This window comes from Euleptes europaea, chromosome 14, assembly GCF_029931775.1.
Source record: "Euleptes europaea isolate rEulEur1 chromosome 14, rEulEur1.hap1, whole genome shotgun sequence".
Lineage (NCBI taxonomy): Eukaryota > Metazoa > Chordata > Lepidosauria > Squamata > Sphaerodactylidae > Euleptes > Euleptes europaea.
Window position 1 is genome coordinate 30457409 of NC_079325.1, and position 17598 is coordinate 30475006.

The 17598-nt window shown below is 42.7% G+C and overlaps 1 protein-coding gene across 1 annotated transcript; it reads right to left on the minus strand.

Moving 5' to 3' along the window:
• Positions 1-2326: 2326 nt before the first annotated feature.
• On the minus strand, positions 2327-17229 carry NCAPH (non-SMC condensin I complex subunit H). The gene is made up of 17 exons (XM_056860479.1): positions 17040-17229; positions 16584-16677; positions 16340-16432; positions 15208-15346; positions 14473-14591; positions 13393-13582; positions 11819-11910; positions 10327-10532; positions 10051-10199; positions 8854-8960; positions 8455-8577; positions 8149-8256; positions 7145-7315; positions 5795-5911; positions 4391-4476; positions 3099-3174; positions 2327-2394 (listed from the first exon to the last, which is right to left on the minus strand). The coding sequence occupies exons 3-17, from the start codon at positions 16385-16387 to the stop codon at positions 2335-2337; spliced, it is 1791 nt and encodes a 596-aa protein (XP_056716457.1). The 5' UTR covers positions 16388-16432; positions 16584-16677; positions 17040-17229; the 3' UTR covers positions 2327-2334.
• Between the last annotated feature and the right edge of the window lie 369 nt (positions 17230-17598).

The window sequence follows — 17598 nt, forward strand, 5'->3', positions numbered from 1 at the left end:
GCAGATGATTTCCCACCCTCTGCCGAAAGCAGATTAGCCAAACCCTGCCTTCGAGGACAAGATCAAGGACGCAAGCAAGAAATGCATTTAAATGTATCACACTGGGAGAAGCTATGGGGACAGGGGGAGTACACAAGCAGGACAGATAGTAACAGCTGTAGGGTATCCGGTGTTTGCACCTACCCCGGCCTTATTCTTGTGCCTTAAACAGCAGCCTGACACATGGAAATCCAGTAGGGTGATTTTCCCCCCCCAAGCATGGAGATAAAGTGATGGGGAAAGAGTTCACCTGCTAACCTTGTTGGTTTTTGTGGCAACACTTCCAATCTTACTTGAATGGTGCAATATATTGTTCATTGCCTCATGAGGGTTGTTTCTGGAAATGCAGCCAGTGATACCATGTTTTAATGTTGTTGATTTCAGTGGGGATGATTGTTTAGAAACTGTATTTAGTATGTTATTGTAATTGTATTTAGTATGTTATTGTATTTGCTTTTATACTTTATTTTCCAGAGACTCATGAAATAAAATACACACAGTATGTTTCTTATTCTGTGGTTTGGACTGAGTTACAATTTAAAGGTTAGCTACTGTGTTGTGGAGCAGTTACAAAGTTGTAACTTCAGTGACATGAGTTTACACCAAGTCCATACTTGGATGCGTACTAGAAAGTACTGATTGAAACAGACTGAGGCCTTTTATGCATGGCTGTTTCCCTCGTGGCCACGCCTCCGTCGACTTTGGGTCTTCGTTTTGCCTATGCATGCCGTTTCTGACCATCAGGGGTCGCCTCGCTCTCCCCCTGTGTTTCCCTGAATTTCCCACATTTTCAGGGACCTGTTTTATCTTGAATTTGAAAACGCTGGCAAAGCGCAGGGAAATGCAGGGGGAGAGCAAGGCGATCTCTGACGATCGAAAACGGCATGCATAATCCAAAGTCCCGAAGTGGTTAGAGGGGTGACTGCAAGGGAAACAGCCATGCATGAAAGGCCTAAGACTGTAAGAAAAGCCCTTGTTGCATCAATTCAGAGGTCAGCCCATTTCTAATGGGTCTGGGTAAATACCACCAGGTATCTCAAAGCAAGGCGTGAAAGACCAATAACTTTCCTTATTATTCCCCACACTCACCCACACTAAGCAATTAGTAATAAGGCAGGGCTGTTTTTTTCAAACCCTCTCAAGATAGCTTATGATAAAATAATTAAGCCATGCAAACTGCATCAAACATCAGTCGTATGCAACCAATCTGGCCACTGCTGCTCCGTGAATGGGACCTTGTTCTTAGCCTTCTCTTCTCTGGCCATCTTTCTGCGGCAGGAAAAGAAGAGAACAAAGTCCTTTTAATGGATCAGCAGCAGCCAGATTGGTTGCATGCTTACTGCTGTTATCTTGTTCAAGTGTAATGGTGTGGTTTTATTATTTTATTGTAAGAATCTGATTTAGCATTTTTGTTGAAGGAAGTCTCCAGTAACAAGCATGCCTTCAGCTTTAAGCAGAGCTAACAAGATGAGTCACACAAGATCTTAGGACATGAAGGTTATACACTGCCAAGTTAAATACAAAGCACTATTGGCAAACCACAGAAATGAGATCATAAAGGCATATGGAAATTTACCCTGAGTCAATGATGAACTCTCATGCTATGGTTACATTCTATTCTGGCTATCTGCACCAGAATGCAGCCAAAATTTAGCGGAAGGGGAAGACTAGTGCAGATTAGATAAAGTAGAAAATACCTTTGTTAGTAGAACAATTAGGAGAAAGCACAATTAAAGAGGATTAGATAATCATTGTTCAAAAGCAGAAAAGGAAGCTAATGTTTAGATAAATCAGAACAGAAATTAAAGCCATGTAGAAATTGAGAGCCAAGTGAAAACAGGTGCTAGCCCAGTCAGGAAAGCTACACAGGAATTATTGTACATTATATAAGCAGCCTATGCAGCTCACTAGTTAACACAATCACATGAAGAGAGAGAAACAAAATTAGCTGCAAGTTACATGTCAGTTCTGCCACCAGACGCATAGAAAATCTCAGCAGTCCCGTCCCCTTCATCAAACGCCTCACCTAACTCAAAATCCCCAATGTCTAGCAGTTAAAGGGACCTGCCACATATGAGCCATAAACAGTTCCATCAGGGGGCTACAGAAACTACACAAAGAGTAGTTTATTGTTGTTTTTAAAAAGGTGTATGTATTAAATATATACAATCAATTACGATAAAAAGAATGAGTATAAAGCTGTACAAGAAGCAGCTGTGGATGTTTCAAGGCCATACATCTTCTGCTAGCACGCAAACCCTCTTCCTAAATCTTACTCTTCTCATGCGGCACAGGCTAGTCTTCTTGTACCACGAAGACTTCGGACAAATCCTCCACCCCTTCCAGCTTCAGGTTCTGGAGACAAGAAATCAGAATACATACTGCACTTTAAAACCACCTGTTTGTGTACAGTTTTATTCTCAGTGCTACAAGTAGTTAAGTTGGTAACTTAGATTTCTTAGCACAATGGTATCTAAGCCATGTTGCTACTAGCCACAGGTGTCTATTATTCTACTTAAATGTTTTTAAAGACCATCTTTTAGCATCCTACCAGAGGCTAACAACTTTAGAGGGGGGCTGACAGTTTAAAAAAAAAACAATTCTCCCCACAAAGGAAGCTATGTCTATTTGGAATAAATTAGGTGGCTGCTTATGTAGAAAGTTTTGATGAGCAAATGATATATGAACGTTCAAGACCACCACCTCCTTGACCATTAAGGGAATGTTACAACCTGTACAGACAGGTGGGGCCTCTGCTTTCAACAGTTTCTGATAAGTTCAGACCCAATGTCCAAGCTTTAGTTAAGGCAGAACAGCTTCCTGCCTGCAGTTCTTAAGGGTTCCACTTGGCTATACTGACTTCAAGGACTTCATCATTATTCTTTCTTCCTTATAGCTCTCATCCTCATTAATTTATGGGACGAGATCCCTGAGTGGTTACCAAAGCAGAGATATTGTACAAACAGTTTAATTACTTGGATGCACATGTAGGCAAAGAAAAGCACCCTGCCTTGCTGTTTAAATGCACAACAGAGGGATTATGTACAAATCTTACATACCTTTTCGTTGGCCAAGTGCAACAGGCAAGCAAATGCCAATGGTATGGTTAGGTTATTTGCCATTACAGAAGGCAGCCTGAAAGTTACAGGAAAAACAGGGCAGGATTAAGGCTGGAGACCAACAGTAGTATTTTCAGAGCTGAAGGTAGTATGATGGAGGATTGCTGTTCATGTTATAGTAGCTCATTTTTCCAGCTTTGGTTCTGCTAAACTGATTAGCAGGTTTTTGCATAGTTCAAAAACCTGTTTGATCCCAGATATCAGTGGAGTAAGAGAAATCCTAATTCCTTATGAACCTGCTTGATTGTTACGGTTATCTTCAGAGGCCCTGCTTTGGGTGCCCTCTCCCCCCGCCAAGATTAGGCAGAAGGCAACCCAGGGGAGGGCCTTCTCGGTCATGGCACCAAAGCTCTGAAACTCTCTTCCCAAGGAAATTTGCCTGTCCCTTTCTGTTGTAATCTTCTGCAGACTTTTTTCAGTTTCATTTGGCATTCCCTCAGTGATCTCTCCTTCCTAAGCAATGTTTTATGTTTATTTTAACACTGTTTAACTTTTTAAAGTTGTTTTAATTATGTATATTTGGGAGAGAGGTTAATTTTAATGGCTTTATAATGTATTTCATCATGTATGTTTTAAATTGTTAGCCGCCTTGGCAGCCCTTGTAAGAGCAGAAAGGCAAAATAAATTTTGTAAATAAATGTTTGCATCCCATGCAAAACAACCATCTCTCAAACCACTTTTCTTTGTTTCCTTGTTTTTTTAAGGACACTATAGTTAATTCCTAGCCTTAGGTTACTTTACACTATTGGCCATGCTGGTAAGAAGCCAGATCAGGGCAATTATGAACCATGGCACCTTAATCCAGTCATCAATAAGAGTCCACAGGAAGTTATTTGGGCTAGAATGAGAATAATTGCAACACCCCAGGACACCTTGCCTGAGTTCATCCTCCATCTACACTAAAAAGGTACTGGCAGGGCTTGAGATTTTAAGTTCCACCTTTAGGGACCTAGCTGAATTCTTTCAGCATGCTCAGCTGAGAGGAAGGCTTCACCGAGTGTTCATTCATCCCTCAATGTACAAAGAGGGTTGATAACCTCGGGAGGGGGGGTTCTCTAATCAGAGACTGAGAGAACAGCCAGCACCCAGAGATTTAACTAGATCTCTGCAGCAGCCAGCTCCATATGGCCAACCGTTTCCACACAGTGGAAAACTGTTATGCAGTACAGGAGTGAGTCTGCCCCCATCCAGCCTCCAGAATAGCAAAGCTACAACTAGCATGCCACAAATACCTGTGAAGCAGATCCTTGGTAATGTTGCTGAAGACCTTCTGACCCATCACCATGGAGGCATCCGAACTTTTCTCCAAGGCTACATGCTGCAAAGCAAAAATGAAATTAAGTCAACTAGTAATCAGATAACACAGATTCAGTGCCCAAGGCCTGGGTGTGTGCCTCCTAAGATGCAAAAGCAACAAACTGATATTTCTATGCAATAGCTGGTGGTTATGGACAGCTGAGAATAAGTGCACCAAGTGGGAGAACTACTATTGGTGTTAACAGAAAAATGTTTGCCAGGCTAAGATTAATGACTACAAAGGGGTAGCCATGTTAGTCTGTTATAGCAAAGTAAAATGAAAGGTCCCCTGGCATCGATTAACAATATTTACTTCAATATGAGCTTGTGTGAGTCACAGCTCATGTCCTCAGATACCATCACAAAGCTCATACTGAAATAAATGTTAGTCTTTTTAAGGTGCCGCGGGACCTCTGTTTTAAGATGAATTAGTGCCTTGTTCAATTCTGTATTAAGGAAACACTGAATTCTTCTTGGAGGGATACAGGATCTCTTCCAGATATGTGACGTGATTTTGTCTTCAATATGACAATCTTGTAAACTTGAGACATGGGGTTTCAACACTTCTAAGCTGGAACAGCTGAAGTTCAGATTCCTTGTCTGCTGTGGAGGACAGTGACCTGCATAACTATTCTGGTTTGAATGTTCAGGGTCAGCTCAACCCTGAATAAAGTCACACAACATCTGAAAAAGGATCTACAAGTAGTTCTTAAGTATTAGTATTCACTACAACATAGACATGTTTTGGAATGCCATACATAACCTAAGAGATCATTATACCTCATTGCGTGCCATTATGCAGCAAGCACTAGACACAGTTATAGGCAGCAATTCTTTGGGTGCAGATTTCAGCTGAAAACCTCAGTTTGCTTGCTTTTTTTTTTTAAACAGGTTGCAAAGAGATGCTTGAAAGCATGCCAGTACTGCCTACTAAAATCTTTGGAGCCAAGTGGGGAAAGATGAATAAGGCTTCCGCGCATGGCTTATTGCCCCCTTCATAACTAACTGAACAGATTATGCAAAGCAGCTTCCTAATCTGGACTCTTCATGCAGGTTCCAGGATTAAGCTTTTTCTTGGTGCAGAAATCTGGCATTTTATAAGCACAGAAGCTCTGAACAGCATATTCCTAACACTGAACTGCCACATTGCTGACTTCCTCAAGCACTTTGGTTAAGAGGTGGTATGCAAATATTTTAAGTAAAATAAACAGAAACCTAGGGGAAAAACTAGAAGGCTGCAGAGACAACTAGAAACCCATGAAGCCAACTGAGATTTAGGATAGTGTTGGAACAACCTGAGATGAAGCAAAGAGAATATTTTAAGCTTCCTTGGCTCATACCTCTTCCTCAGTTTGATTCTTCTGGGCATCAGTTAGGAGGCACCACATGGTCCGTTTTAGCCTCTTCATGTCCATCTTTTTGGCTGTCTTTGCATACTGGATAGCAATCTTGTTGACCTGAAAGAGCAGAGGCATGAAGCAATAAATAGCATTACAGGAATAGCAAAGACTCTCCGATCAGAGACTTTCAAACACAAAACTAAAGACAAACATTCAAACATTCCCTTCATGTCTTCCAGGAACATGCCTCTTCCTTTACAAGTCTACTGTCTGCCACTCACTCAGTGCAGTCCCTTCACAGCATGAAATTCTTTGTTTAAGGAAAGAAGAATCCAAGCATATAAAAAATGAGGGCTTGGTTTTGGATTTGCTTCCAGAACCAAGCCCTCCTTTTGATTGTGACAATCCATTTGGAATTCCTTGGCATCAGAATACAAATACCTCTTGGCTTAGCCACAGTAGAAGTGGAGCTCCTGAAAGACAGACGATTCACTCCTTATGAATGAAGAAAAATAGACAAAGAACCACCACAAACTCCAAGAAGGAAAAAAACTGAATCAAACTAGACATATTTAAATATGTGGTCATTTTCTGCGGTTGGTGGTGGCAAGAGAAAAGAGCTTCCAGTTAGGGACCAGACCAGCAGGGCCGATCCACAGTAACCATGACAGAGCATGGGGTTAAAGCTGGAGTTTGGTTTCAAATTCTTTACACTTCAACACTTAAACCTTGAACAAACAAATCGTGGCTCTAGGGCCACCTACAATATTTGGGGTGCAAAGTAGAATCATAGAGTTGGAAGGGGCCATACAGGCCATCTAGTCCAACCCCCTGCACAATGCAGGATCAGCCTAGAGCATCCCTGACAAATGCGTGTCCAGCCTCTGCTTAAAGACAGAAAAGTGAGGGGGAGCTCACCACTTCCCTAGGTAGCTAATTCCACTGTCAAAGAACTCTTACTGTAAAAATGTTTTCCTAATATCCAGCCAGGACCTTTCCACCCGCAATTTAAACCCATTATTGCGAGTCCTATGCTCTGCTGCCAACAGGAACAGCGCCCTGCCCTCCTCTAAGTGACAGCCCTTCAAATACTTAAAGAGAGCAATCATGTCCCCCTTCAACCTCCTCTTCTCCAGACTAAACATTCCCAATTCCCTCAGCCTTTCCTCATAGGGCTTGGACTCCAGGCCCCTGATCATCCTCGTTGCTCTTCTCTGCACCCACTCAATTCTGTCCACATCCTTTTTGAAGTGAGGCCTCCAGATTTGGAAGTCTTCTATTCAGCACCAGCTTATAATGTGGACTGCAGATAAGAGGGCAGTTGATGTGCATGTGCACATCAGTACGCACCTTCTGCGGCTCGGCCACAAGGTTTGATTCACCATAGGTGGTGATGCTGAGCCCACCATTGAGTTCTGGGTCTCGGCCTGCTCCTCCTGCAAGATGAGCGGTCATTTCAAACATCCCACTCTGGCCCACAAACTCATTGGGATAGTCGTCATCGTCATCACTATCAGCATCCTGAGCAGAAAGAAACAAAGATGGGAAATTATAGGGCCGCATTCAAGCTGGAGAACTGAAGAACATGGTCTTCAACAGAGAGAGAGAGAACAATTTGAATATTTACAATCTGCGCATTTAACGACCAAGATCGTTCTAGCTTGTCCTCATTAAATGGCCAGATTTGACAGAATCCAACTCGCTGGAGCGCTCATTTTTAGAGATCACCCAGGAAAAGCAACCTAACTACATTCGCAAGGAATGCCCACTGTGCACCAACCATCTTTTTAGGGGGTAATGAGGCAGAGATTCTGGCATACAGAAGCACGCACTGAGCTATGGAAATGGATATATAAAAAGTGGGAAAGGCATGCCTCTGGTGTATTAATGCCTTTCAGTTTGGATGATGCTTTGCATCTCTTGTATCTCTAGAATGGATTTTAAAGATAATTCCTGCAGATGCACACAAATGTGATCCAAAACAGATCCATCCATCCTTAAAAGAATGCAGGATCCACTTAGAGGAATACAACAAGCTACAGAGATGACACATTTCCCTCACATGCCTACATCTGTAGGAATCCGTCCACACCCTGAAGAGAGAGTATTACTCAACAGATTTACCTTACTTCCTCACAAGATCCAAACTGTGGCATTATTCCTTGATCAAGCTAGCAGGTAATGTCAGTACTAGCAGTCCAGGCTGGCTTCCTCAATAGCTAGCTGATACATGTCCCGCCATCAACCACCCAGGTTCTGTTACCCAATGTGAATGCTGCCAAAGCTTTGCCAAGATTAGTACTAAGAGAGAGGAAATTCACAATAGGGTACACCTCCAGTCTTTGCAACCTCACCTGCAAAGCAGGACAGAAATTGGAGATATCGTTAGGATTGTTGTAATCATACTCTCCAACCTCATCGTCACGATTGGGCGAGTTGGCCTCTAGTGGCATTTTCCACAGCTGCCAAAACAAAAACAAAGCAAAAAAAATGGAGGCATTAGGACATGACAGAAGGACCATCAAAGTAATGCAGACTCAGATGTCAGTCTCTTAGCAATTCTCCTGGTAAGCGTAGGCCAATGTTAGCCAAATTGAGCTGAAAAACAGCAGGAAGACAACAAACCAAGTTGGGAGTCAACCCCAGTAGGCAAAGCTTACCCTATTGGTCGGTTTGAGGAAGAGGCAGGTGAGATTGTTTGGATCGTAATGGAAGTCTGTGGGGAGGGTGTTGCATTTCTTGTTCTGACTTTCAAGAGTTGCTTGGGCCAAAGTCGTAGCTGCCTGTTTGGGAATATTAAATGCCCACAGAGGAAATCAAGCACTTCCATCTTTGTACTACACTTTTAAAATTCTGCACATGATCAAACGTGACAAGCAGAAGAGGTGTCATCACACAAGTGTTCTTGGAGGCAGGTTCTAGGCATAAGAGGCAGGAAGTGAGAAAGGACGCAGTTGATCCAAGAAGACCAGAGATCTTCAGATGGCTTTGGGGGTTGGACTGGAGAAGCAGAGGTCATGGGCAGGGGGAGTAGGCCACAAAGGGCTCTGAACACCTACCTTTGTCTCACAGAAATGAAGCTGAAACTCAATCTCCTCGTCAAAATTTATTTCCATGACCTTTTTTGCAGTCTTCTTTTTGTTCACCTTCTCAGAGTTAGCATCACCTGCAAAGGATGAAAAGGAAGGGGCAATGTGAAGCAGCTGAGAGAACATGTGCCTGCATCTACTATGGACTGCTCCCTGATTTTATTAGGTTATGCTGCTTTTGTTTCTCTCCTGCTTTTGACTGGTGTGGATTTTATGGTTTTATATGCATATTTTAAAAATGCAAGTTAGTACAACTGAGGTCTCTTCAGGCAAACATTTATAAATACACCCCCTGACCCTCCCTTTCCACATGGGGTCAGGCTACTGTTGTCTCCCTGTTGCTGCTGCTGAGACAGCACCATGACCGCGGGACTTCCCCACGGCAGGTGTCCCCAGTTTCCTTGCTCCAGTTGCTTGGAAGCAGCCATTCCCCACCCCCATGCCATCAGGGCTTTCCCCCTCAATCTGGTAACTGAATATTGTTACAATGATATAATGATATAATAACCTGTGTGTCAGGTTCTCTGAACTCCCAGCTTCTTTTTTTAAGTCACTCGCCCCTTTCATTGCAGAGATATCCGTTTCCCCTTCTATCTCTGCCACAAAAGGGGCTAGACTAGAGATTTCCTTTTTTTAAAAAAAGAAAGCCTGTAATTCAGAAAGTCTGATATGCAGATTGTTAAAACATTATAATACTGTTTAGTTGCCAATTTTAAAAAATGAGGAAGACCCCCCCCCTGGTGGCAGGAGGAGGAAATGGCTACTGTAGGCTGCCATGCACGAGAGATTGGAAAAATCCAAGCAGAAGCCTGCCAAGCTTTGATACGTTTCCCAAAACTTCACAGCAAAGCAGACTTGGGACAGGTTGCACAAAAGCTAGGGAAACCCTGAGAAGCACTGTTGGGAAGCAGGAAAAGAAACACACTATACCCAGGACAAGCAACCAATATGGAAATGGCCCCTGCCTCTAATCTATCGAGCTTCTGTATGAAGTAAAGATGAGCTCCAAGAACTACGGTAATTCTTTAATGTGTTTCCATTTAGAGAAACCTAAACGATTTCTTTCCTGGCTCACAAAGGCTATCTGGGATGAAAACCAGAACTCTTCCGAACAGTTGCCTGCTTTTCTACACGCAAGCAGATACTTAGCCCGTGATCTTTTCATACCTTTATGGCGAGGCTTGAAACGCCAGTGCTCTGGGCCCGCCCACATGAACATGGTTCGAGGACTGAAGTAAGAGTACTCGCTGGGATTCGTGGACAGGTGAAGGCACATGGACCCAATGTCTCCTTCCCCCAAGGGAAGCACGTCTTTCCTGGGAAAAAAACAACACTCAGTCCCACTGATATGTTACAGTGGCAACAAAAGCTTCACAAGCTCAGCCACACCTTCCCACCATTTATTACATTACAACGCACACAACAGTTCAACCCTGAACATACCTCGAGGTTCCTGGAGTTACTCTACATGCCTCCAACTTTTCCGAGAACTCCCCAAGATCCTGTGCCACCGTCCTGTCCAGTAGGTCAGCATCAAAGTCATCCTCGGCTGGGCCCTCAGCATTATCTCCAGAATAACTATCACCTTCTGCATTGATATCAAACACCTGGTCGCTCTTCTTAAATTTCTCCAACAGAGCTGAAACTGACTGAAAACAGGCAGGGGAGTCAACAGGAAAGGCTTTTGGGAAAACCAATATAAGACATATAATAAAATCCGACAGTAGATTGGTGAAATTGGGAACAAAAGAGTTTGGCTTGTGTCACACATATAACTTCAGAACAGCTTTTACCTCCCTCCAGTTTCAAACCATGCCAACGGCGTTGACAGCCGGATGTTACTCCCATGGGCCTCTCACCTAAGTATTGGCGGAGCTGTTCCAGACGACCTAATTCGCTACACCTTATTCTGTCCTCTTTAAGCAGAGCCCAGATCTAAATTTCTCGGAGTGTTTGTAAAGGGCCTAAATCTTTTTTCAGATCCAGAGAAGCTGTTCTTTCTCTTATCAGATGCCAATCCTGATGTTTCCTACAAAGTGTCACTCTTTGCTTTAGCAGCCAAGAAAATCCAAGCAAACGATGTTTTTAATCAGGGTATTTAACATATTTAATTACTAGCTTCTTGGGGGTCAGACTGTTTTAGTTATTTTAATGTTATTTTATGTTATTTCAATGCTATTTTAAGGTTTTTATGTTTGATTGTGATGGCCTTTGGCCACAAAGAATAAACTTTAACAATTCAATATAGAAATTGCATGGACTTTTCATACATTCCTTCCCCGTTCCAACAGCATCTCCAAAACATAAGAAGGGTCATGGGACTTACATGAAGGGACAGCTGTGTGGGTTCAGGTACTGCAATGAGGGAAAGAGGGTGAAATCACCCCCTCCTTTCTCTTCTGTCAGCAGAGCTGTGTTTGTAGAAGACATTTTACCCCCTTCCCTCTCCTCCCTACATCATGCCAACTCACACAGCTATTCCTTTCTAGGGGTCCTATGACCCTAGGAATCACCTTTACAGGGGTCGGAAGTGGTTGCAGGCAATGGAGAGGAGTAACGGGGTGGGGATCAGTGCTCCATGTGCACATGGCTGGATAGACACCTGTGTGAAACTGCTTCTGGCTCATAGCTCAGAAAAGGCTTAGCAACAAAAAGTTATTGTGAGAAATTGGAGCCCAAGGAAGGCACAGCATGATATGAACAAAAGGTGTCCTACGTCAAGTCAAGTTTTATTTCGATACAATATCAGCTCTAGGTAAAAATCAAAGTTAGGTTAAAATAATAAAATAAAATTTTAAAAAGTTGATGATTCTGGAAGGATGATTTGAAGAAGAGGAGGAAAGATCTACTGGGAAACGTTTTCAGTCCGAAGTTCAAAACCTTCTGTGGGGAGTGTTCACTATTCTCATTTGGAGTGACCACCAGTTTGACATACCTCATTATGGGTTTCGCTGTCCCACTCAGTAAATAGGAAGCCAGCCAGGGAAGGGCAAATTTTGTGCTTTTCAACACACTCCAGAAGGATTGCTACAAAAGGATCACCAAGAAGTTTAAAATTAGCAGTCAGTCAGAAGACCCATGTTACCATGCTCTTGCAGAGGAGTTCTATCAATCGGGATAAAGCTCTGCGGGGGGAGGAGCTTAATCCCTCTATCACTGGTACATGGAAGCAAATGCTTCGCTGGTCTCTCAGGTCTGGGTATGTTTAACTGGGGGGATTGTTGTCATGCCTCTCCATTCCTTCCTTCAACTTCTACTCTCTTGTTGCCCTGACACACCCAGATGCCTCCCCCCGGCTTCTCCACATTTAAGTAAAAGTGAAACCCTATTGGCTACAGTTCTTCTTCTCAATCACTTATCTTCTAGTGGAAGAAAAAAAAGTGTGTGTTGGGGGGAAAGCATCAAACTACCCTTTCCTCTCTGCAGTAAGGAATTTAGTAGATAATTTCGAACAACACACCATACACACACACCCTAATCCAGGGGTCCCTAACATGTTACGCATGGGCGTCATGGCACCCGCCAACACCTTTCCTGGTACTCACCAAGTGTTTTTAGAAAGTGAATGAGGCCAGGTAGGGCTTTTGCGCAGCAAGGATTTTGATTGTTCATACAGGAGAGGGGCATTCATGGCTACTGGTAAAAACTGATACTAGTCAAGATGCATACCTATTCTCTCCAGGATCAGAGGACCATGCCTATTATCTAAGGTGATGTGGAACACAGGCAGGATAAGGCTGCTGCAGTTGTCTTGTTTGTGGGCTTCCTAGAGGCACCTGGTTGGCCACTGTGTGAACAGACTGCTGGGCCTGATGGACCTTGGTCTGATCCAGCATGGCCTTTCTTATGTTCTTATGATTGGCTGTACATATTTTTTAAAAAGTTGCTTTAGTGGCAGCTGTCATCACAGTACGAGGACCTTCACTGTGTGACTGAAAGTAAGCTGTGGCAGCCATTCAATAGTTGACTCCGCCTCCTGCAGTAACTGGCATTTTGTGTCAGAATTCCAAAGCCTACAGGTTCAAAAAGGTTAGGGACCCCCGCCCTAATCCTATGACTAGGTTTGTTTTAAGTAGGCAGAGGTAAGCTTGATACACAACACTATTGCCCTGAAATAAAATGTGGGGTTTAATTGCTTGGAGGAAGGAGGAGAAAGGGAGAAAATTGAAAACAGGAATGCCAGTGTGTGGATGATTCACCTTTGGCCATGGAAGGGACCCCTGATAAAATTAAATGGCCTTTGGCTTACTCCCTACCAGCTATATATAACCTACTCAAGGGCAAAGAAGGCCTAAATCCAGCTGCTGAGATTATTTTTTCCAAGGAACATTTTGTATTGAACATCTTTATTATCTATGTTAGATTTTGATTTTTGCGAGCCTTGCTGGGAGTCAATGTTTTTGGCTAGAAATTGTAATAAAATATAATTAGGGGGGGAAACAACACAGAAAACATTAACAACTAGAACAAGAAGGAAACATCGGGGAGCCAGCAGCTGTGGGAACCTACCTTTTACGTCTGCCATTTTCACATGAGAAGAACTTGGTAAATCAGAGGTTTCAGAAGAAGGGAGAGGTGTGACCATAGAATCAAACAGAATTTCACTAAGATAGTTGTGTGTGTGAAGTGTGGTAAGGAAGACACCAACTGTACTGCACTCATCGAAGGAGGCTGCGGTCTTCTGGAACATTGGATCAACCTGAGCATAAAACCAAGAGGGAAACCGCAGATTGCACATCAAATTAAAATTAACTTTAAAAATCACTGTTTAACAAATGCTATTTAGTGCAGAAATACTGTGCTTTGTATTCAGGGTAAACGCCTACACAAATACTTACAGCAAAAGCAAATTCTACAGCAAGGGAAGGGCAGTGACCATTTACAGTCATCACTGGGAGAGATAAACCATCTCTTCTTCCCCTGCTGCCAATATGGCAAATATTTTGCTCAAACCAAAATGTATATCATTATGGCTGTTGTGCTATTAAATAATGTAGGGGATTAATCTGTTGAAAAGGGAGAGAATGTGTTAAATTTCAAGACTGTGTGCTATCAAAAATATGAACATACATGTTTCTGAGGTCCTGAAATAGCTCTCCTGGAAAAATAAAACAGAGTGCCCTTTATTCCAGTCCCAACTGATTAAAATCTGACCTTCATCAATCAGCTCAATCAGGAATTAAGCTGATTGAAGCATGCAGCCCTATTATTTGCAGAAAAATGGCAAAAAAAGTATGCTTTTTGTTGTCACAGCTCAATATTGCTTTGAAATCTTGCTCTGCATGTGGACAGGAACATGCTATTTGATTCCCATATCACGTACTGACCACAATCTGTAAGTTTGCCAAGCTTGACAGTGCAACAATATTTCTTTCACTAGAGGGGATGTTTGCTCCCTGACAGGAGAGTACATGCACATAAATACTCTCTCTCTCCCCAGTGCCCAAATTTCATTCTCAACCTCTTCAGTTAATCTTCAATTGATGAACCTCTTCAGTTAATCTTCAGTTGTTGCTATAAGCAAACAGGCAAATAAGCGCTTCAGGAAGAGTGAAAAAAGACAAATCTTCCCCAAATAAGTAAACTTACCTCACATCTACCATCTGTCTCAGAGACATTAATGTTATTCAGATTCTGTTCTATCGTTTTGTACAGGTGCTTCTTCTTGCTTGGAGGCTTCTTTCCACTCTCAGAATCCACTCCTTGACCTATAAGAATGGGTTTACTGAACACTCAAGCAAGGCTTAAACTGAAGTCAGGCATAAGTAATCTCCACACCCATCTAAGAAATCTAAATCCAGGTATTTTGCTCAGTTCACTGGCGAGATTTTACATTTTCCCTTTTAGGCAAAGGAATCCCCTCCCCCATTATGTTTTGCCAATTACATAAACAACTGTAGCATACGAAGGTAGTGATGCATTGAACTACTCCTGGATTCTTAGTGTACATGTTTCACTCTTGAAGACAAAGAGGTCTCTATCAATGGTAAGACCATCCACCTTTGCTCCTACACTTTGAAGATTTGAAATGGACATAGAGTGGTCTATAACATGTTGTAAGCAAGTTTCATCTGAAGTCCAAATACTAGTCCAATCTAGCGCAGTATTGTCTCTTTTGACTGACAGCAGTTTTCATCAGACAAAGGTCTTTTTTTACTCTGCTGTCAGGGAATCTGTTTATTATTTTTTTAAGGTATACAATAGCTTTAACCTACAGCCCTGTACACCAGAAGTATGTTCGGTATCTCTGAATTATGAGGAGGTCCAATACATAACATTCCCATTCCTAATTGTATGGTCAAGTGACCACATTAAGACACTCACTTGTATCCTGGTCATCCACAGGTTCTGTTGTTGCGGAGTCTTTGCCTAGTCCTCCAAGAACCCTGTAGACATCTGCATGGACAGCATCAACTCTCACGGCATAGATCTTTGTACTGGCATCCAAGGTACCAGCGGCTATCTGTAAGTGGAAACTTAAGATTGGAATGGAGTTTCTCCAGCTTGAAGAGCCCAGGGGCTACAAGGGGCGCTCAGAACAAGCCACACACTGACCAGACATTTAACTGAGAATCAAAACACCGAAGGAGGTCCATTGTGTTTGTGGCAGCAAGGAACACTGACAGGCACATATATTTCATTTTGATCATTTGCATCCTGTCTTTCTGCTTTTCAGTATACCCAGGAAATCACAGTATAGACACACCAAGTAGGGTGCCAAACAACAAAAACAGACTGGAACAAGATAGGAGTCTATTGTCTTGGACTGCACTAACACAGTGCTGGCGTTCAAGTCTCTTGCCCTGGCTCTACACATTGTCTCATCAGTATAAGTACTGTTCCACAAGGGAAGAAAATCCTGTTTTTTTCTCCCTGCCATCCCCTCACCATTAGTTCTCCCATACTGTGATACTGAAAGCCAAATAATCTGAAAAGGATGAAGTAGACTAAAATAGACTTTTGTTGGAACTATTGTCAGGAGTATCAGCTACTATTCTCATGCCTTAGAAGCAGCCACACAACAGTTTCTTCCCAATAGGACAAGCAATTTCCCCCTTACAATTGTTTCTTATATACAGACAGCAGTCTGAAAATCCTGCAAAAACAGTCTAACAAGGTCATGGGGTGGGGGGAGGGCCAACTGCACTGCAAGGTGGCAAAGTTTTATTTCCGAAAATGGGGACAATATTGAGAGAGACAAAATGGAGGAGAAGAGAATGGGGAGAATATTGAATATATTGAAAAGGGAACTTATTTAGATTTGTACCTCACCCCATACCAGATACGGAATAATTATTTAGTGACATACATATGTAAGGTTTTCTAAGAGGGAAGTGTAAGGAAAGATCAGAGATCCCCCTCATCAGAAGATAAGCACATCTAACCAGACTTTGCTTGTTACTCAACATTTTTCATTCATATTCTGTGTGCCATAGGAACACATTAAAAGACTAACCTTAAAGTTGGTGAGTTCAGAGTCCTTCTGTTTGAGTATTTCTGTCATATAATCAATGAGGTGCAAGCCAAATGCATTTTTGGTGGTGATTTTCTGGATGAGAACATAACAATTTGTACTTCAGTAAAAAGACAGAGCTACTCTCCGCATTTAAAAAGGTACATTAAATTATGTGCCAAGAGAGCCAAATTCTATAGTCATGGATTGACTGAAGCTGATTTTTTAAAACCCAAAGACTTCTTACATTTTCTGTTGAAAGTTTGATACACGTTGAATAATGATCAGCTATCTGGGCATTTGTCAGTTGGGGAATTGCTGGCAATGATGTTTCCGCTTGCCTTAAGGGAAAAAAAAGGTTTAGAAGGCTAAATTTGACAGGTTTTCCTTAAAACTCAGGAGAAAGTATATAAAACTGACAGCTCTGCATGAAGCCCTTACAAGTCTTAAAGCAGGGGTGTCGAACATAAGGTCCGCGAGCTACCTCTTTGAGAGCTCTTATCTGGCCCGCGAGCCAGCCACCCCCCACCCCCACTCTCGATCTGGGCTGGCAAAGCATGGCCCGGCCCAACCAAGTGTCATTTATGTTATTTCCGGCCCTCATAACTATTGAGTTTGACACCCCTATCTTAAAGCATATCCAAGTACATTTTTCTATTACACAAATGTGCACACAATCAATTGGTGGTCAATCCCTTCTTACTTGTTGGAGGGAGACTGTACAGACAAAGGCGATTCAGTACTAAATTGCAGGTCGACAACCCTGGAGCGCCGCCGTTGCTTCCTCTCCCGCTCATCATCATTCCCAGGGCAATTCTCTAGAACAGGAGTGCCAGAGGAGCTAAGTGGTTGCCTCCTGGTACTGGGGGACACAAACACGTTGTCAGAAGAGGAGCTTCTTTCGTGGCCAGCGGACCATGGTTTTGAAGAACTCATTGTTGCTATAAGGGAAAGACAAGACAAACAGCTAATGCGACCTATTGTCCAGCTATTAGGCAAGCAGTCCCTCTTCTACATCATCACAGAAAACTCTACTGTACCTTCCTGACAGATAATCACCACATGTAATTCATCATCTTCTCAATACTCTAGTAATAGACTTCCCCTCAAAAAGCATACCAAAGCAGGGGGGGGGGGGAAATAGGAGAGAAGCATAAAAACAGGTTGGTAGAACTTGGACGGCTAGCAGTTCTCTGGCACATTTACAGCAGGAGTGAGTGGATGATCCAAACATCCCCAGGGCAAGTAAGTGGCAGAATCTA